This window comes from Euleptes europaea, chromosome 17 (genome assembly GCF_029931775.1).
Source record: "Euleptes europaea isolate rEulEur1 chromosome 17, rEulEur1.hap1, whole genome shotgun sequence".
NCBI lineage: Eukaryota > Metazoa > Chordata > Lepidosauria > Squamata > Sphaerodactylidae > Euleptes > Euleptes europaea.
Window position 1 is genome coordinate 51,082,182 of NC_079328.1, and position 19,588 is coordinate 51,101,769.

Consider the following 19,588-nt stretch of genomic DNA (forward strand, 5'->3'; position numbering starts at 1 on the left):
GCTGAACCAAAGCACTCATTTTCCTTGTGGAGAACCTTGGGGATGTGTCTCGCTGCTCTTGATTGAGGCGCTTCTCTTTTCACCTCACAGCTCAACCAGCAGGTGTGCCAGAGATCCTAAAGAAAAGCCTGCACAGCTGTTCTGTGAAGGGGGAAGAGGAAGTCTTCCTGATTGGCAAGAACTTTCTGAAGGGAACTAAAGTGATCTTCCAGGAGAATGTGTCCGGTGAGTCCCCAAGACGGATGGAGGGTGGGGGGCAAGATGGACATGGTTGTGCTCGTGGGCAGCCAAGGCATCTGCTGGGTCACATGGCTGCCTGAGCAGCGTACAAATAAGCTTTGTCTGTCCTCTTCCCTTCCAAACAGATGAAAACTCTTGGAAAGCAGAAGCAGAAATTGACATGGAGTTATTTCATCAGGTATTGGCTGTTTAGTGTGCTTGGGGTAAATGTTTGGTTTTGCTCCTGAGTGTATTCTTTGCAAATTGATTAAATGAATCCTATTATATATCTGGAAGGCTCTCAAAAAGTCCCCATATTTGAGATGTTTTGGAGATATAAGATCTGTTTATTCCCAAAGCCCCATTCATGTGGTTGGCTGTTTTTTCCGTCTGCCTCCTCCTCCTTCTGTGACTCTTGCATTGTTGAGACCCTTTTTCTCTTTTTGTTGCTTACAAAGCTGTGGCTGGATGCTGGTTCTGGGGCTTCTGAATCCATCCAGATGTTGCTCCTGGAGGAGTGGGTAGTGTGTCTGTCTGTCTGCTTCCCTGTGGCAAAAGGGCACAGTGCCTCAAGCAGCTTGGTGTGCCAGCCAAGTCTGCCATCAAGGCCTGGCTTTCCTCTCGCCTCCCTTACCATAGCGCCTTCTCCCGCTCTTGCCCCTGCTTGCCCTGAACCCCGAGCCAAATGGTGGGTGGCCTCCCCCAGTTCTAGTCCGACACTCTGGTCACTACACCATGCTGGATGTCTCGTGGTGTGTGCACACGTGCTGTGCAGTGGAAAAGGGTGGGGAAGGCTGGGAGAGGCAGAGCAGGCGAAGCAGACGGTGCTCCAGGGAGCCAGCTCTGATCTGGTGTGAGTGTCATGAGCCATCGGAATGCCGAAGAGAACAGGCGTTTCGACAGAGCCCTCCCCTCTGGACTCTGTGCGTTTCCTTTGACTTGTTCTGGGCAGCTCTCAAGGGTATTCTCAGTCTTGGTGTTGCAGCTATAAGGCTCTTTAGATTTTAAAAAAAATGATACTCTTTTTCTGGGTACAGAATCATGTAATAGTGAAGGTGCCGCCATATCATGACCAACAAATAACCGCACCTGTTTCCGTGGGGATCTATGTGGTGACCAATGCGGGGAGATCACATGACGTACAGCCATTTACGTACACTCCAGACACAGGTATGGAAAAAGGGTTGACTCTGTAGAGGAGGCCTTGGCCAGTATTTCTGGATAGCCTTTCTTCTCCTTAAGAACATAAGAAGAGCCCTGCTGGAGCAGACCAAAGGCCCATCATGCCTAGCATTCTGTTCACACAGCGGCCAACCAGCTGCCTCTAGCAAGCCCACAAGCAGGATAACTGCAGCAGCAGCCTCCCGCCTGTGCTCTCCAGCAGCTGATACACAGAAGCACACTGCTTCTGGGACTGGGAGGAGTAGATACCCATCAAGACCAGTAGCCACTGGCAGCCCCCTCCTCCATAAATTTGTCCACTCCCCTTTTAAAGCCTTCTAAGTTGGCAGCCATCACAACACCCTGTGGTAGCACGTTCCACAGTTTAACCACGTTCTGTGCAAAGAAGTACTTCCTTTTGTCTGTTCTGAATCTCCCGCCCTTCAGCTTCAGTGGATGATCCCGGGTTCTGGTATTATGGGAGAGGGAGAAAAGCTTCTCTTTAATGTACAAATCTCTGGGAGGAGCTGGCAGAGGCCCAAGCAGCAGCACTGGCAGCGCCTCTTATCCTTGCCCTGCAGTGGCTCAGCTGGGGTGTGCTTTCGGCGAGGCCCTGCCCTTTGGTGTGTGTGGGGAATAGACTGAGGGCCTGGCTTGCCTGCTGTCAAAGCCAAATCTTGACACCCTGGCATTTACTTACTGTTTGCAAGTTCTTGTTATGGGAGGGGGTTTCTGGAGGAGGTTTCTGAAGGGGGGGATGGGTGGGCTTTTGAAACATGCCTTTTCACCTTGGGCGGCAGCATCTTGCTTTATATCTGTTCTGCAAGTGGGTGATGTCTGTTCTTGCATCAGCAGCTGGTGCTCTGAATGTGAACGTGAAGCAGGAGACGGCCAGCCCAGCCCAGCCCTGCTCTTTTGATGAAGCTCTCAAAGGTATCTGCTTCGTAACAGATGGGTTCCTAAGCACTTTTAACTTACAGCAACTTCCTGGAGGCCTCCAGGGGACAGTTTCATCCCGCTCCTAACTCAGACCCTTATTTCCATTTGATCCTTTTTGTTCTCCATCTGCCACAACAAAATGCCTGTAGCGTTGGTGTTGGTTCCTAAGAACATCAGAGGTGCCAGGCTGGAGGAGACCAGGGGTCCATCCATTCCTGCATCCTGTCCTATACAGTTGTCAGCGAACAAGGCATAGAGGCCAAGGCAACCCCCTGATACTGCCTCCTAGCACTGGTATTCGGAGGTTTGGATATGGAGGTTCTCTTCAGTCACCGTGGCTATCAGCTGCTGATGGACCTCTCCTCCTCCATGAATTGGCCTAGCCCGCTTTTCAAGCCCTCCGCGCTCGTGGCAATTGCGAAGTTCACTGGCAGCAGACCTACAGTTTAATTGCTCATTGAGTAAGGAGTTAGTTCCTTTTGTCTGTCCTGAATCTGTTGCCCATCAACTTCACTGAGTGCTCGTGAGTTCTAGTATTAATAAGGGAGAGGAAGACAAAAGTCTCCACACTTTCCTCACTCCGTGCATCATTTTATAAGCCTCCCTTGGTTTCTTTCCCACCTGGACATTGAAGTCCCAGCCTCTCTAGCCTTACTGTGTAGGAAAGGTGCTCCAACCCCTTGATTGTCTTGGTTGCCTTCTTCTGTACCTTTTCCAGCTCTGCAATATCTTTTCTACGATGCAGCAGCCAGAACTGCAGAGAGTGTTCCAAATGAGTCCTCACCATAGATCTATTCAAGGGCGTTACAATATTGGCTTGTTTTATTTTCATTCCCTTTCCTAATAATCTCTAAGAACATAAGAAAAGCCATGGTGGATCAGACCAAGGTCCATCAAGTCCACCAGTCTGTTCACACAGTGGCCGTCCAGGTGCCTCCAGGAAGCCCACAAATAAGACAACCGCAGCAGCACCATCCTGCCTGTGTTCCACAGCACTCTAGTACGGGGATTATTTTTTTCACCCCGGCACACAGAGCCAACGTTTTCATCATTTGCTTGCTAGCTAGCCTTTGGTGCCCACGAGTGCAGGCTTTCATCTTTCTTCCATGTGTTCTTCATAGGATTATTTCCATAGCAAAGTGAAAGATTCCTGGAAATGCTTGTGGCTGCTTTACTTCTTCCCTTTACTCATTATTACTTTACATCCCTTGGTATAAGAAGGCACGTGGAAACATGATGCTTTCTAAAAAGAGCTGGTTTACCGACAGGTCGTTTAGTGGGATAGTACGGAGGTGTGGAAGCTTAACGATATTTACCTGTCCCAGTAGTGGCCTGGATGGCAGCTCATTTTGTATTTTTTTTTAACTGCAGTGAATACCAGCGTCTGCAACCTGGAGAAGGTCAACGTTCTTCCCAGTGCCTTGATAACCCCACTCAGGCCAAGCAACGTGGTCAAGAGCGAAGAGGCTGCTCCCATGGAACTTGCAGCCGAGAAACCGCCTCCTCCAGCCTTTAAGGTACAAGAAGTGCGGACTCTGAAGGGTGCCTCTGTGTTCTCAGACACTCACTGTGCACAACAGTAATAACAACAAATGCATATGAGGCAAATGTAAGATGACAAAACGAGGTAAAAGAAAATCTGAGGAGTGGATTGCTAAAAAAAGATGAGCAGGAAGCATTTCTTCAAATATATCAAGAGCAGGAAACTGGCTAGGGGCGTGGTTGGGCCATAAGTTGACAAACAGACAGAAGGATCAGTTAGGGGATGATGGTGAAGTGGCAGAGAAGCCGAATGAATTGTTTGTGCTGGTTGTGACTGCAGAAAATGTGGGGCACCGTGCCCGCCTCAGTACCAGAGTGAATAGTTAGGTAAAATTGAGGGGACAAGAGATTAAATTCTAGTACTACTAGGCAAACTGAAGAGTGATGTCTCCAGATCCAAATGGCATACACCCAAAGGTTCTTAAAGAACTCAGATATGAATTTTTTGATCTCCTAACCAGTATATGTAACTTGTCACTAAAATCAGCCTCTGACTCAATAACTGGAAATTAGCAAATGTCACGCTGATTTTTTAAAAAGGGTCCAGAGGGGATCCAGAGAATCACGGGCCAGTTTGCTTAACTGCTCCAGGTAAATTACTAGAAACTGTTATTGAAGATAACAGTTCTTAAGCCTGTTGAGGAAGCAGGGGAAGGCCTTGGCCTCTGTGCCCTCGTAGTTGGCCCTCCAGGGCAACTTGTTGGCCACTGGGTGGGACAGATGCTGGACCACTGGCCTGATCCAGCAGGGCCGCTCTTAAATTGCTGGATTATCCTAGACTGTAGAACCAAGATCAATGAGATCACAAGTTTAGGTTCCCTCCTGAATTGGGCCCAGGCAGCAGCGTGTGAAAGGGGTAGCCTTTTCCCCCAAGGGAGCTTTACAGATGGATTGTGCTTTGCCTGATTGTGTTCACGTGCACCTTTGGTGTAGAAATCTGCCGTTTCATCACTTAAGACCAACCAGGAATAGCCGTGTACACTTTGTGCCTTCAACTGGGAGCGAGGAAGATTCCAAATCTGAGGTACCAGTCAAGCATGCTAATGTGTTAACTTTCTACTGTGTTTCCCACTTCAGGCAGGCAGCGTGGTGGGGCCTTCCTCAGCAGCACTGGAGAGCAGCCTGCCCACCATTCTAGGAAATGGTGCTTTCTCCTCTTCTGCTTCTCATTTAGCTTCGGAGAATGAGCAGCAGCAGCAGCTGCAGCCCAAAGTGTATACTCCAGAGGTGATGCCCAGCCTCCAAGCACAGGACATTGCCCAACCTGGCAGCTTCCCAGCAGCTTCTGCTCCTGGCCAGCTGCAGAACAGTGACGCCTTGTTGCAGCAGGCAGCTCAGTTCTCTTCGAGAGAGGCCCAGCCGGACCCCACGGTCATGACGCTGTCTCAGTTGACGGAGGCTTCACAGCAACAATCTCCCCTGCAGGAGTCGGCACAGGCGCTGCAGCAGCAGATCTCGTCAAATATATTCTCGCCGAATGGGGTGAGTCAGCTGCAAAGCACCATCCAGCAGCTGCAGGCAGGGAACTTCCAGCCCAGTACTGCTGGCAGTGGTGGCGGCGGCAGCGGCAGCAGCGGAAACGTAGACTTGGTCCAACAAGTGCTGGAAGCTCAACAGCAGCTGTCCTCCGTTTTATTTTCTGGTTCAGACAGTGAGGATGTCCAAGATCAGCTCAATGTAGAGATTTTCCAACAGGTCAGCCAAATCCAAAACAGTGTCAACTCGGGGATGTTTCCCTCCTCGGAGGCAGCCTGTTCGAGAGCAGAGGACCTTCTTTCTGGAAGAACCGAGAATGTCCACCAGCAGCCCGAGGGCTCTTTGTCCAGCCAGCAGCAAGCGATGGAGACCTCTGCAGCGATGGTGCTGGACATGCAGCAAGGCATCTGCCAGGCCGCTAGCCAGATGCAGTCGGACTTGTTCTCCTCCTCCCCCTCCTCTTCAGGAAACGGGAACATTCAGCAGCCTCCTGTGTACCAGCAGGCTTCCCACATGATGGGTGGGCTGTCGGCCTCTGAAGACATGCAGATGCAGTGCGAGTTGTTCTCTCCAGCCAATGTCTCCGGCAACGAAGCTGCTCCCCCACCACAGCAGCAGGTCTCTGCCAGTGGCTCCACTTTGTTTCAGTCTTCGGGCTCCGCTGAGAACGAAGAGGCCTCTGGCCAGGCCAAGCAGATGCAGAACACCGTCTTTCAGGCCATGGTCCAAATGCAGCACAGCGGAGAGAGCCAGTCTCAAGTCAACTTGTTCTCTTCCTCCGAGAACATGATGGCTGTCCAGGGCAATGGGACGCAGCAGCAAGGGGGGGCCCTGTTCCAGCAGACCGGGGAGATGATGTCTCTCCAGTCCGGCAGCTTTCTGCAGCAGGCTCCCCACTCCCAGGCACAGCTTTTCCACTCGCAGAGCCCAATTGGAGACGCCCAGAATATCTCGCAGGAAACCCAGAGCGCTCTCTTTCACAGCCAGGGTGCTTCCTCTTCCTCTGAGCAGCTGCAGCCTCCAATGTTCCACTCCCAGAGCAACATGGGAGTCCTGCAGAGCAGTGCAGTTGTGCAGGACCAGCAGCCGAGCGGCATGTTCCTCTCCCAGAGTTCAATGGGTGGCTCTGTCACACAGGAGGAGCAGATGCCATTCTTTGCCACCCAGAGTGCCATGTCTTCGCTGCAGGCTCCTGCAAATGCCGAGCAGCAGTCCTCATTCCAGCAACAGCAGCAGCAGCAGCAGGCTCAGCTCTCCCACCTGCAGGGCCCTCTGCTTTCCCAAGAGCAGCCCCAGAACCCCCAGCAGGGCCTGTTCCAGTCGCAAGTGTCCCTCGGCTCCCTTCCCTCCTCTGGGGTGCCCCCAGGCCAGCAAGGAGCCATGTTCCAGTCCTCTCACTCACTCGTGGCCCTTCAGAACAGCGCCTCATCTCAAGAGCAGCAGCAGCAGGCGGCTATGCGGTACAGCAGTCAGAATTCCCTGGGCACAATGACCCCTCAGGAGTCCAGCATGATGTTCAACGCCAGTCCCGCCTCCATGGCTAGCCAGGAGCAGCAGCAGAGCCAGTCCCTCTTTCACCCACCAACTAGCATGAATCAGGAGCAGCAGCCCATGCAGTTCCAGAGCCAGAGTCCCGGCCCTGGCCAAGCCGAACCGCAGCAGCCCTCCTTGTTCCACAACCCTCCCCAGATGCAGCTGGTCCAAGGCTCACCCGGCTCTCAGGAGCAGCCAGTCACCCTTTTCATCTCTTCCGCCTCCATGTCTGCCTTGCAGAGCAGCATGGGCCAGCAGGAGCTCCAGCAGCCATCCCTCTACTCCCCCCAGAGCAGCATGGCCGGCATCCAGAGCACCTCGTCACCCCCCCAGCAGCAGCAGTCTCTGTTCCATAATGCACACGGCAGTGCTCTCAGCCAGCTGCAGAGCTCCTCAGCTTCATCCCAGCAGACCTCTGGGATATTCCTCTTTGGCATCCAAGACAGTAAGTAGGGAGGGCCGGGAACTGGGTTTGCCTTCTCTTGCCGTTCCCGTGTGCGCAGTTGCACCTGGACAGGCCAAGCCAAGGGGACCACCTAATATCTAAGTGTACCAGGCCATTTCTTCCAAGCTTTCACCGCACAGCCTGCGTGGCTCAGTGGTAGGGCCTCTGCTTGGTATGCAGAAGGCCCCAGGTTCAATCCCTGGCATCTCCAGTTAAAAGGACCAGGCAGTAGGTAACGTGAAGGACCTCCACCTGAGACCCTGGAGAGCCGCTGCCAGTCTGAGCAGACAATGCCGACCTTGATGGACCGATGGTCTGATTCAGCAGAAGGCAGCTTCGTGTGTGTGCCTAAGGGCCTAACCTGTGGAATAGCAGCCATTTTGGCACAGATGCCAGTCTCTGTTTGAGGATAGCGGAAAAGTGGAAGCCGCCAGGTGACCACCAAACAGCTGTTGCCACTCCATGGCGCTGGCAACAGAAAGTCCTTCAGATGGCTGCTCTGTGTCAGTCCTTGATCTCCACTTCATTCTGAATAGCTTAATCTGTGAACTCTGCCTCTGCCAAGTTTCCGGAAGAAGGGGGTTCTGGAGTAGGCTGTCTGTGCTTTTATAGCATGATCTTGGGTACAGGGTATGGTGAGGAAGGGCTCCTGTGGGCAGGCAGGGGTGCCCACATGCATGGAGGGGTCATACACAGAGCGGCACAGGAGAGTGAGCTGGAAGCCCTGTGGGTTTCATAGAGGGGATGCATTCTGCACTTCTTCCCACTGACATCGGGGGATAGTTGCATCCTGATCCTAAGTGCCTTGGTGAGTGAGTGCCACTGGGAGGGACGAGGATTATGCCCAGGGTTAGGGCATGTTCTTCGGAGGAGCTGGTGGTCTTGCCTGAGAGACTGGAGCTCAGTGACAGGGTGCTTCTTATCTTGAATGCCGCCGTTTGTATTTCTCAACAGACTGTGGCCAGCTCTTAACATCAGGACCGGCTACCATATCGGATCAGATGCTCACTATCAGTCAGCCGCAGGGCGAGGCCCAGCAGTCAACGCTCCTCTCTCAGCAAATGTCGGAAAGCACCCAGCTGCCTTCCGCTATGACCACCAATCAGAACATGAAGAAGATCGATGACCTGCTCGTGTCTCTTCAGAACCAGGGGAACAATAACATGGCTGGCTCTTTCTGATTGGCGGGGTGAGTTGGAGATTTGAGCAAGGTTGTTTCTGTGCCCAGGCTAGTATGGTTCCAGTTTTACTCAGGTAAAGTAGCTGTGTGTGTGGTCACCATCCTGAGAGCAGATAATTTGAACTTGGTTAGCGCTTGGCCTTTCCTTGTTCCTTTGGCACCTAATGCAGCTCCGTGGAGTCTTTCTCAGTTTGTGGCTTGTTGTGAATATTGCCAGCAAAGGGTAAAGGCCAGCTGAACTCCACTGAAAGAGGGAAGCACGGTGTTCTTTAAGATCTCTGCTTTCCCAATCAGTCTCATTCCCATCTTGTTTGGGTTCCATTTCGGTTTGTTCACTTTTAGCCATTTGGTCCACAGTGTCCAAAGGCACTTTTGACTGATCATTCCAAAAAGGTCATACCAAACAAAGTTTGGGAAAGTCAGCAGCAAGGTGTGTGTGTGTGTTGGGTGGGGGGGACAGAAGCAGCATGAGTAGAGGGCAGTGTCGTGTGGATGCTTCCCAAAACAGCATTGCAGTAAGGAAACCAAGGCAAAGTAAAATTGGGCAACAGAGAGGTAGAGTAGCTGGCGGGTGTCGGGTGCAAGATTGTCGACCAGTCTTAGGCATGGAGGGGCCACTGTTGGGGCTGTAAAGGTATGGAACTGTTTAAACTCTGCGGCGCTTGTAACTTGTCCTTTCTCATCCCCACACTTCTGCTTGTAATTTCAGGAGTGCAGTGATGGAAAAGCAGACTTGGAAGATTCCTTCAGCGCTTGTGACTTGGGAATGTTGGATGTTTGGAGTAAAATCCCCCCTCTCAAAGGATCACCTGGACCCCAGACCAAATGTAGCCTTTGCTCTTCTTTTGGAAGCGCACCCACGTTGAGCTGCTGGGCAGGAGCTTCGGAGAGAGGCTGAAGAGCTCCGCTTTGCTGTGCCCAGGCCTGGCTGGACGGTCCGCCTGTGTCGAACCCTGCTGGGGGGGACGCAGATCATGGCTGTTCAGTTGCCGTTGCTGCTGGGCAAGGGAAACGCGCTCCGGTCCGCCCTTCCCATCCTTTCTTCACAGCCACTGGAGCTCATGGGGACAGACGCCGTGTCTCTTTCTTCTACTCCAGAGTCTGATCTGCCCATCGGTAACTTGTCACCTGGTTTGCAGCTGCAAATGCAAATGGTTTCCACTGGACAAGGCGAAGCAAGAAGAGAAGAGAGTCCGATCTGTCCCTGCTGTGAAATTGCAGCCAGCAAGGTGGCAGAGAGCCTCCCTAACTGTGGTCTCTGGGCTTCTCTCCTGAGGGTTTGGGTATGGATTGGTAGGATGGAGTAGCACTGCTCAAAAGCTGACTCTTCGAGCCTCTTCTCTGTAAACCTTCCCTTTTGGGGTGGAAAGGTGGGAGAGAGTTTGCTGAGGTGAGTCACCTTGACTCAGCAGCCTAAATTAGGATATTAGCAGTTTCCTTCCTCATAATTACTTTTCTGTACCTTTCCTGTTGAATATGCTGCCGCCTGTAGAAATCTAGCTTTTGAGGTCAGCCCACCTGCTGCTGTGTGTATGTGTGTGGGGGGGGAGTTCTGGGCAAGCTGGTTTCTGCTTCCCAACCCCTTTCCCACTTGGTGCTGGCAGGAAGTCTAAAGCTTAAATCCAAGCGGGAGGCCTGGAATGCTCATACATCAGGGGCAGGAATTGCCAAGCCCGCCCCTGGGGCCCTGCGTCTGTGCCCGCTTCAGCCTGAAAAGCAGATCCTCTGGGGGAGTGGGCAGCCTCTGTGTCCAGTGCCCGCACCATGGCCTCCTGGTTGGATTCTGGCTTTTTACCACCACCCCCCATCAGTCGCTGTTTGTGGATCTGTCACCCAACAGCTTTTTATGTGTGTGGCTCTTACTGGCCGGGAGGGGGGAGGTTGGGTTTTTTAGTACCGTTGAGTTTTCTTTTTTGTTATTTTTGTATAGAGAAGAATTTAGCTTATAAATGGTCTTATAGGCTACCCCTGGTGTGTGTTTTCTGACTTGTGTACTGCCTTGAGCTGTGTAGAATCGTGCTTGTTTTTTTGTCTTCACTGTTGTCCGTCTCTGGCATTTGCCGTTGGTCGGTCTGTCTGTCTGTCTGCCTCTCCTTGAGAGGCCTCGCATTGTGTTTTCAGTAGTACAGGCTATTTTGCCGATATGAAGGGAACTTTTCAGAAAGAGACCTGCTATGGGGTCATTTAATTTTGAATACAGTTTTCAATCGTTCAAGTTTTGGATGGTTTATATCTAATGTGTGTTTCATTTTTTTGGAAAGCTCTATTTTGTATTTAGGAAATGGTAAACTATTTTGCTATTTGTACTGAGTGAGTACATTGGCATAAATATAAAATATATATATATATATTCTCACACATATATTCTTTTTGCCACAGGTTTTTGTGGTGAATGTGTGAGTTTTATCATCTGTTCTCCCACACCGTGGCGTCTAGTACTCGGAGGAGGGCGAGAGGGCAGGGAAAGAGGGGTTGTTAAGTCTTTGCATTGTATTTAAGTCCCCCCCCCAGCAGATGTCATTTGTGCATTTCTGGCCATTCCATCAGGCAACTGGCCTCGATTGGCTGTGGGACAACTTCTCCGCAGGTTGGACAGCCCGTGCTCTGCAGAGGACAAGACCCCTCGGGGAGACTTTGCGAATGGCGGAGTTCTGCTCAGCTTTTAATCACTGTTCGTGTCTAATGTCATTGCTGGCTGCTTTAAGTTATAGTAACACTAAGGATTCAGTTTTGCCGTTTCATAAATGTGCGAGCATACTTCTCTTGCAGTATGTTTATTTTCCTGCTGAGATGAGGTAGCGGAACTTTCCCAGGTGGTGAAGGGCGGAAGGAGCGGCCCCGGGGGCCTCTGATGGGCACAGAGAAGGCATGCACAAACCGCTGCTGGGGCCAGAGGAGGCAGGCCCTTGGGCCCAAACCTTGCTGGTTTTCTGGGGCTGGAGCATGCGGAAGGAGGGGGTACCTGAAAGTGCTGGGCCTGTGTGCTGCTGTGCGTCATTCCCTTTAGTGGTGGGGATGTCCTGGTGCTGAAGCTGTATGAGGCAGTGCCAAGTCATCGGGGACCAATTCTGTCTCAGCCCAAGTTTCCTGACCGGGATGGCCTCACCACTTCTCCCCAGAGGGCTTCAGCACCGCCCCCCCCCCCCCCGAGTTCAAGAAGGGCTCCTGCTGCTCAGTGCAAGATGGGGACAGCTGTCTTCTGTTTTCCTTTCCTTTTGGTTTCGTTGGCTCTAATTTTACTTGGTCCATTTTAGGTCAATATTTAAATGTGCAACATTTTGAACGTGATTTGGTTACAAGAGTCTGTCTTTGGAGTGAGGGGTCTGCTCAGTGGCTGGTCTGGCCGGGTGCCGCATCTTCCTTACAGTTCAGGAGTCAGGGATGGACGGAGGCTGCGGACTCCTTCTCCCCCTTAGTGGATGGGCCATCTTGGAGCTTCAGCTCCACCCATTCCTCATCAACAGCCTCCACTCTCCCTTGGTATTGCTGCACTGGGGCAGAGAAGCCAGGTGGGCTTAGATCTGGTCCTGGGCCCCCTTGCACAGTAGTGATGGACAGGAGGGCTCGATCACCTTAGCCCTCAGCGAAGAGGTTCAGGATGCAGCAGGTGAACCTGCTTTTCCATGTGAACCTCCCCTCCCCCACCCCTGCAAGTGTCCTGCATGAAGCAGGAATGGGAACGTCATGCATAGAGTGGTCAATGTCCTGAAGGTCGAAGGTCCTTGTAAGGGCTGAGCGAAGTTGCAAGAGGGACTGTTGCTAGGAGTGCCGGCTTTGCATGTGGAAGGTCCCAGGATCAGTCCACGCTCTTTCCGGTTCACAGGATCATGGGGAGCCACTGCCAGGCAGAGCAGAACTGAGCCAGATGCACCAGGGGCCGACTCTGCAGAAAGCAGCGGTGTGGTCAACACGTGAAGTATAAGGTTCTGTCCAGAGTAGAGATGCGAAGGCCAAGGAAAAAATTAGAAAACCTGTTTCCCCCCACCCCCTGCCCACCCCAAGAGCTTTTGTCCGTTTTTCCAACAGAAAATTTGAAATTTGGGAGAGTACTGAAAAAAAATCTCCTATGAAATATTTTCTCTTTTAGAATGAGTGAAATGCTTTTAAAGGCAAGGTGAGCATGCTGTAGACATATACAGCTTTAAATCCAAGAAGCATTTCTGCAACTAGAAGGATACCTAATCTTCATGAGAGGAGAATGCAGGGCTTCATTGCTTCTCAACAGTTGCATGCCTTCTGTTGTCCTTTTGACATGTTGTGGTTGACCTTTTCCCCTCTCCCTTCAAACAACTGTGACACATTTAGCCACAGACTGAGTAAAAAGTAGCTTATTGCTCTACTTTGCAGGAGGGAGAGAAAAGATCAGGAGGAGGTGGGGCAGAATCAGTACCAAAGCCTCAAGAAAACTTAAAAGTTTAGTTGAGAACTGAGCTCTCTCTAACCAGGTAGCAAAAATTAAGGTACATGTGCTAAGATAGCATAGGGTGCATCAGCTTGCAGTTCTCTCAAGTATTGGGTATATTTGCAATTTTGCTCGTAGGAAACTAAAACATTTAGAACTTTTAAATTCTATAAATATGTCAAATACTGTAATTTTATATACTAAGCTATAAACTATGCTTTTTATGTTAAAGCAGTAAAATTAGTGTAGGGTTGATAGGGCAGTAAATATTGCATATATTTAATCCCCCCCAAGATTTCTGCCCTCCCCCCAAAAAAACCTGGGGGGCAAATTTCTTTTCCGTGGCTTCAAAATTTCTGAAAATTCTACATCTCCATTCCAGAGAGCCATCCATTCAAAGATAACCCGCTCTCTGATCTAGCGCCCATAGTGAAGTGGCTTTGCGGCCACCTGCCCACGGTGGCTCACAGATATTGGACCAAGGGCACGTCAGTCACCACTGTGTCTTCCCTCTTTCCCTCCCCACCCTTGCAAGCACTCCCTCAACTCTGGAGCACCCCCCATTTGAGGAGCATTTATGTGCTGACACCAATTTCTTTTCCATCCCCCCAGCACCACACATGGGGATATGACCTGCTGGGTTCAGTGGCTGAGGCAAAGTAAGGCTTTGTGGTCACCCAGAAGCCGTGGCTGGCTAAAGGGTTAGGCTGAGTCCCTGGGCCTGCTTGAGGTGCAGTTTTGCTGCCCGCTCATGGCAGGATTTTCCCACACAAGCGCCATCTGCTCTGAGAAACGGGGGAAGCTTCACCCCCAGCTGCAGTCGGAGCGTTCCACCCGCGCCGTCCTCTGTGAGATCGGCCGTCCTCTCTGCCTTCCTGCCCTGTTTGCTTAGGGCAGCACTCAGACCAGCCGCTGATCAGCCCCCCCCCCAATGCCCTGCAATGTGAATGTAGCCTCTGGCGGGGGGCCCTTGTGCATTTGTGTGGACCTGGCTTGTGTCAGTCGGTTTCTCAGAGCACTGATAACCTGTTTTCAGTTTATTCTAAGAGGGAGGGGTGGGGGGAGGGAGGGACCTCATTTGCATTTGTTATTAGCTATCCTGTGATAACTTGTTGAATATTAAGAAAAATATTTTGCTTCTATTGGAACATTTGTATACTTGCGACTATATTTCTGTACACAGCTGCAGTCAAGAATAAAACTTTGAAAGTTTTTATTTTGCAGTGTGTAGTAGCTTTTGTGCCCCGTTTTCAGATCCATGTACCCAAAGGGTTCAAAGTCAGGTTCCTGTACACAACGCAGGAGTTGGGTCCCCCCCTTGAAAGTAGCACTGGCATACTGGCGCGCACAGCATGATGAGGACCTCAAAATGTGCCATGAGGCCTTGGTTTGAGAAACGAACCTCTCCAGGGGACTGTTTCTCTGCCACTGTGCAGTTCCCAGGGATTTCACTGAACACAGCAGTGCCGTGCCCAGCTGGGCAGCTCTAGGGCCATGCCCAACCAATTCCTGCTCGCTGGTGGCTGCTCCTGCTCACAGCAGTGTGCTTTGCCCGATGACTGTAGGTGACAGACCCTGGACAACCAATACGGGGATCAGCTGGCTCACCCCCACATGAATGCCTGCCTGCCTGGGAAACCCAGTTTCCCTTCATGTGCCCAAGTGGGATTTATTTTTCATTTGATGGGGGCCCTCTCAGACTTCAGTCGCAAGAGATGGTGACATCCTCCCCTCCTTTTAAGGTAATTATTAATGGCAGAAACATTTTGCAGACTTGCAAGGATGCCAAGTGTGGCTTTGGAGGGCCTGCATTGACCTCTTCTTTGCTTTCTGTACTGTTGTGGGTGTCCAGTGGCAATGCTCCGACAAAGGAATATATCCCGAGGCTGGAACATGTCTGCCTGGAGTCCAAGGCATTCCGGCCTTGATGCACTCTCTTGGTTTCATCTCTCAACAGAACAGCTGGGACGGGCAAATGCTCTACTTTCTGAGCAATTCCAGAGAGGTAACCATGTTAGTCTGTTGGGACTGGACCAGACTAGTGACTACCCCTCATGCCTCCATTCTCTCACTGGGCTCAGCAATCTCCTGGGAAGCTAATCTGTCCAAATGCTGTGGTTGCCTGGCATGTTGAGCCCATGTGAGGCTCGCTGGCAGGGGCAGTTGCATATGGGCTGGGGCTCAGCTGAGCCTCCAGAGGCCCCTTGCTCTGGGGTGGTTGGGCTACACCTCCCTCCTCCAGTTTCCAAGCAGAGCCTGGCACAAGGCCTTCAGTTAACTGATGCTGCTTCTGCGTGGTGGTTGAGTTTCCCAACTGGCTCCTGAAGCCTCTGCATAGAGTTGCACTTTGCCTCTGCCAGAGGGTTCCTGTCTCTTTGGGAAGGGCAGAATTCTGCCAGGCGCCTCCACTCATGGCTCCACTGCGCTCCTTCAGTAGGTCCAGCTCTGCTTTAACTAGCCCACTGCCCTTGGTCTTCTTGGGCTTTTGGCTCAGGACAGTGCCAAACTCCTTCCCTGTAATGGGTACTCACACGGCTGTTGCATCTAAAGAATCTGCAAAATGTGTGCGCTGGCCCGAAATCACCTTGCATAAAACCTGCACTGCCTGATGTGGGTTCTTGCCCATTTTTAGAAAATGTTGAGACAGGTGCCTGCAGTGGTTAAAAAAATCCTTTATTTCAAGACGGGTTTGCATGTGGACAGACTGCTGCAAGAGAAGCCCCACCCCCCACTGTGTTGGGAGAGCAGAAAAGAGGCAGCATCTAGAAAGTTAACTGGAGAAGTGCATTAAATGCTAGAAACCAGCTGGGGCTGGATGCAGCGAGGATTGGTCGGTATGCTCAGAGAGAGGGGAGTCGGCAGCACAGGCGCAGCTACACCCCAAGGCCAAAAGCAGAGAGGGGAAAGTTCAAAAATGCCACCAGCGACACCTCTGGTATCTCTCCTATCTGCCTGTTTGCCCTCCACCTGCAGTTGGACATTCCCTTTAGAGCTGTTTAGCCAAGGCACAAGTCCAGGAGACTCCAGAGGAAAGGAAGGCTACTAGATGCTGCTGAGCCACACAGAAAAGAAGGCACATGACTACAAGGCCCCCCCCAAAATAAAGTGCTCCCCAGGACTGGTTATTTCTTCTGGGCTTTGACCTGGTTGTCAGGCGGGAGCGGCTTCCCCAGGTGTTGGCCAACCGTCAGCCCATACGTCTGGTCCTGCAGCTGTTCTTTGACCTCTTCCTTCAGGACAAAGCCTGCAGCAAAGCTCAGGTCGAAGCTGCTGCTCGGAGCGAATGTGAGGGGCTTTTCCTCCCAGATGGTCCCCAGCCTCTTTTTCCACCCCTCCAGGATCTGGGAGCGGACCTCGGGTGGGGCGTGGCCAATGTTGAAGGCTATATGGGGCTCCAAGATTTGGAAGCCACAGAAGTGGAGGGTTCCGCTCTGCAGGGAGAGAGGACTCAGAGCTCAAGGGAGACGGGGGGGGGGGGGGAGGAGCGCAACCTTCCCTGTGGCAAGATCAGGCTTGTGGACAGCTGGGAGCCTGCCCGGCCTTTGCCTGAACCCCTCCTTCCCCAGCTGCTCTGGGGCAGTTTTACTCTGGCTTTAGAGGGACTCGGGAGAGATGCTACTGCAAGAAGCGCTTCCTTTGACCAGCCAGGGGGCACTCTTGAGGGTTACACAGCATAGCTCCTTCTGTTCCTGGAGGAAGGGCTCTCTAACCTTGGGCTGCATGCAAGGGGAGAGGAGGGAGGCAGGCAGCCCCTCGGGGGGCCCATGAGACTGATGAAGACTCTGGCTGCGCGGCTGGGCTTTGCTTTCTCACCTGCAATGGCCACAGGAGGATGTTGATATCTCCGTTGATGCCTTGGGGGGTGTACATGGAGCCCTGTCCGCCGGTGGTAAAGGAGAGCAGCGCCTTCTTTTTCTGGGGGGTGGGGGTGGAGAAACCAAGCCACAATCGGGCTGGGTGCTGCAGGCCAACCACTGAAGAGGCGGCTTTGCAGGGGGGAAGCCCCCAGCCCCGGCAGCACTCCTCCGTCTGGCTCAGCGGCCCCCTCCCCGGCGCCAGGGGTTGAGCAGGCTCCTCCCGCGGGTGGGCGAGAAAGCGGGTCTTCGTCATACCTACCTGGAAGGGCCCCTGTTCATACATGCCTGAGTAGGAGTAGGCAAACCCGGAGGTGAGGACCCGGTCGAACCACCCTTTCAGGATGGCTGGCACGCCGAACCACTGCAAGGGGAACTGGAAGGGAAGCAGAACCGCGGGAGGGGGGGGAGGAGGGGGGTTGGTCTTCAGGCGCCCCCCTCCCCTCCCCCCCGGGACCCAGGCCCGCCCTGCGTGCGCCCCGAGGGCCGCCGAGTCGCAGCCGCCTCGGGGGGGGGCCTGGCCGGCGCAGGGCGGGCTGGGGGTGGCGGCGCGCCCCTCCCCTCCCCTCCCCGCCGCCCCGGGCCCACCTGGAAGATGACCAGCTCGGCCGCCTCCAGCTTCTTCTGCTCGGCCACGATGTCGCGGCTCAGGCGCCCCTCCTGCCAGGCCAGCCCCGTCTCGGCCGGGTAGCTGAAGTGCTGCGCGTCCTTGGGGCGGCCTGGGGGTGGGGGGGGGGCAAGCGGAGGGCCGTGAGCGGGGAGCGGGGGGCAAAGTCCCGCGAGCTGGGGGGGGGCGCGGGGCGGGGCGGGGGCTGCTTACCGGTGACGTCGTCCCTGGAGAGCACCGGGTTGAAGCGCATGGCGTACAGGTCGGAGACGGCGACGGTCCAGCCGCGCTGCTGCAGCGCCTCCACCGCCGCCTCCTTCATGGCGTGGTTGAAGGAGGTCCGCTCCGGGTGGGCCAGCACCACCAGCGCCCCGCGCCCTGCGCGCACACAACGGGACGGGACGGGAGGGGAGGGGAGGCGGGCGGGGGTCAGCCGCGGGCGGGGACGCGGCGCAGCCCTCCCCCGGCCCATAGGAGCCCCCCCCCCGGCCCGCCCGCCCGCCCGCTCGCTCGCTCGCTCGCTCGGGCGCTCGGGCGCTCACCGGCCATGGCGCAGCAGCAGAAGCAGCAGCACACGGGGCAGCAGCGGTGCGGGCGGGCGGGCGGGACCGGCCTTTTATACGGGGCGGGGCGCGGCACACGGACGCGCCCCGGCAGCAGCAGCAGCAGCCTCGCCCGGCGCCGCCCGGCACCCCTCCGCCAGGGGGTGCCGGCGGGCGCTGCCCTAACCCAGAGGTCGCCAAACTCATTAGTCAAAAGAGCCAAATATCAACAGTACAACGATGGAGATTTCTTTTGAGAGCCAAATTTCTTAAACTATATAGGTAGGTACACTGTTTATTAACTTAATAAACTTTAATTAAACTTTTAAGTCTTAATTAAACTATAGGTACACTGAATAAAACTTGATATCATACTTAATAGTGATCTTATTTATTGATAAAAATTAAATTGTAAGTCCCTGCCATTTCCCCCTCCCCGTCCGGAGTCCTCGTCTGGAGGCCTGGTCTACCGCCATAAAAGCCTATCAGTGGACCTGGCCTCCGGCTGAGTCCCATTGGGAGGCCAGGTCTACCCATTGGCTTTCTTGGCAGTAGACCTGGCCTTTGGAGGCCCATAGAAGCCAATTGGTAGACCTGGCCTCTGAAGGGGGACTTTTTCCCCTCCTCGGAGTCCAGGTCTACCGCCAAGAAAGCCAGTGGGTAGACATGGCCTCCCAATGGGACTCAGCCGGAGGCCAGGTCTACCAAAGGAAGCCCGCCACGCCTAACAGCTGATAGGCGGGCAGGGGGGCCAGGAACTGCCGAGCCGCCCGCCCAGCAATCGCACGGCTAGAGGGGAGGGCAGGCTTTAGCCTCCCAACCATTGAGGGCAAGGGAAAGGGGGACCAGCCATTCTCCACAGCGGGGGGGGGGGGGAGAGAGAGACGTGCCCGCTCTCTCTCTCAGGCTGCAGGCGCGAGCAGGCACAAGAGCAGGAAAGCCGCACTCAACGGGCCAAAGAGCCGCATGCGGCTCTGGAGCCGCAGTTTTGAGACCCCTGCCCTAACCCTAACCCTGCGCCGGGTCCAGCCGCCCCTCATCCAGCCAAAGGGCTGTCCAGTTCCTCCCCGGCCGGCCTCTGTGCAGCTGCCCACGCCCAACGGCGCCCTTCCCCAAGGGCGCACATCCCTGCCCTCCAGGAGCAGCACTAGCCCCGGGGCCCGCCCTTGGCACCTCATCAACCCCATCTCCCTCGTGCGTTAGGTGCAGGAGGTCTTTCGGGGCTGTCTGTGTATCCTCGAACTGAGAGAGAATTGATTCCCACTTAAGATGGGCACGACCGCTACCTTCTCATTTTGCTTCTAGAGTTTTATCTGTGGTAATAAGCGCTCTTTTTCCATTCCCCATTTTAATTTGGTGGCACCCAACCAGCCCCTGCTGTCCTCAAAATAGCTGATTAAATTATTCTAACCATCGTCTTGAAGATACTCCTTCTAAGACGTAAAAGGGTTAGAGGTTGGATCCAGCCAGTATTCAACTTGTCCTCCAAATATTAGTTTTTGATTGAGGAGTACCTAAAGTCGTTATTAAACCACAATTAGACCGAAAGATTAGCCCAACAGATGAATCTACCTGCATATTTTTACAGTCAATATATAACCTTTACATGTATATGAACTGTGTACATTAGAGGAGACAATCTAGTCTCTGCCTGACAGCAGAAAATCTCTATTAGTAACAGGTTTCCC

General features: G+C 53.4%; 2 protein-coding genes across 3 annotated transcripts in view; one reads left to right on the plus strand and one right to left on the minus strand.

Moving 5' to 3' along the window:
• NFAT5 (nuclear factor of activated T cells 5) overlaps window positions 1-8,499 on the plus strand; it is a 40,561-nt gene extending 32,062 nt beyond the window's left edge. The window contains exons 7-13 of the mRNA XM_056862417.1: window positions 91-225; window positions 366-418; window positions 1,257-1,389; window positions 2,233-2,313; window positions 3,691-3,836; window positions 4,939-7,315; window positions 8,270-8,499. Of these exons, the coding sequence (XP_056718395.1) occupies window positions 91-225; window positions 366-418; window positions 1,257-1,389; window positions 2,233-2,313; window positions 3,691-3,836; window positions 4,939-7,315; window positions 8,270-8,496 (3,152 nt within the window). The 3' untranslated portion in view covers window positions 8,497-8,499. The remainder of the gene's footprint in view (window positions 1-90; window positions 226-365; window positions 419-1,256; window positions 1,390-2,232; window positions 2,314-3,690; window positions 3,837-4,938; window positions 7,316-8,269) is intronic.
• A 7,510-nt stretch (window positions 8,500-16,009) lies between these two features.
• On the minus strand, window positions 16,010-17,740 carry NQO1 (NAD(P)H quinone dehydrogenase 1). Of its 2 annotated transcripts, XM_056862774.1 has the most exons (5): window positions 17,572-17,740; window positions 17,340-17,470; window positions 17,014-17,127; window positions 16,711-16,812; window positions 16,010-16,328 (listed from the first exon to the last, which is right to left on the minus strand). In XM_056862774.1, the coding sequence occupies exons 1-5, from the start codon at window positions 17,678-17,680 to the stop codon at window positions 16,020-16,022; spliced, it is 765 nt and encodes a 254-aa protein (XP_056718752.1). In that variant the 5' UTR covers window positions 17,681-17,740; the 3' UTR covers window positions 16,010-16,019. The 2 variants fall into 2 exon arrangements, with proteins under 2 accessions (XP_056718752.1, XP_056718753.1); XM_056862775.1 differs by lacking the exon at window positions 16,711-16,812.
• Between the last annotated feature and the right edge of the window lie 1,848 nt (window positions 17,741-19,588).

What these genes read in the sequence shown, in the direction of transcription:
- NQO1 (XM_056862774.1), bottom strand. Translation starts at nt 17,680, where the DNA reads ATGAAGGAGGCGGCGGTGGAGGCGCTGCAGCAGCGCGGCTGGACCGTC. An exon ending in CTCCAGGGACGACGTCACCG is followed by an intron (nt 17,471 to 17,571) that starts GTAAGCAGCCCC and finishes CCCCACCCCCAG; the next exon opens with GCCGCCCCAAGGACGCGCAG. An exon ending in TCCTCCTGTGGCCATTGCAG is followed by an intron (nt 16,329 to 16,710) that starts GTGAGAAAGCAA and finishes CTCTCCCTGCAG; the next exon opens with AGCGGAACCCTCCACTTCTG.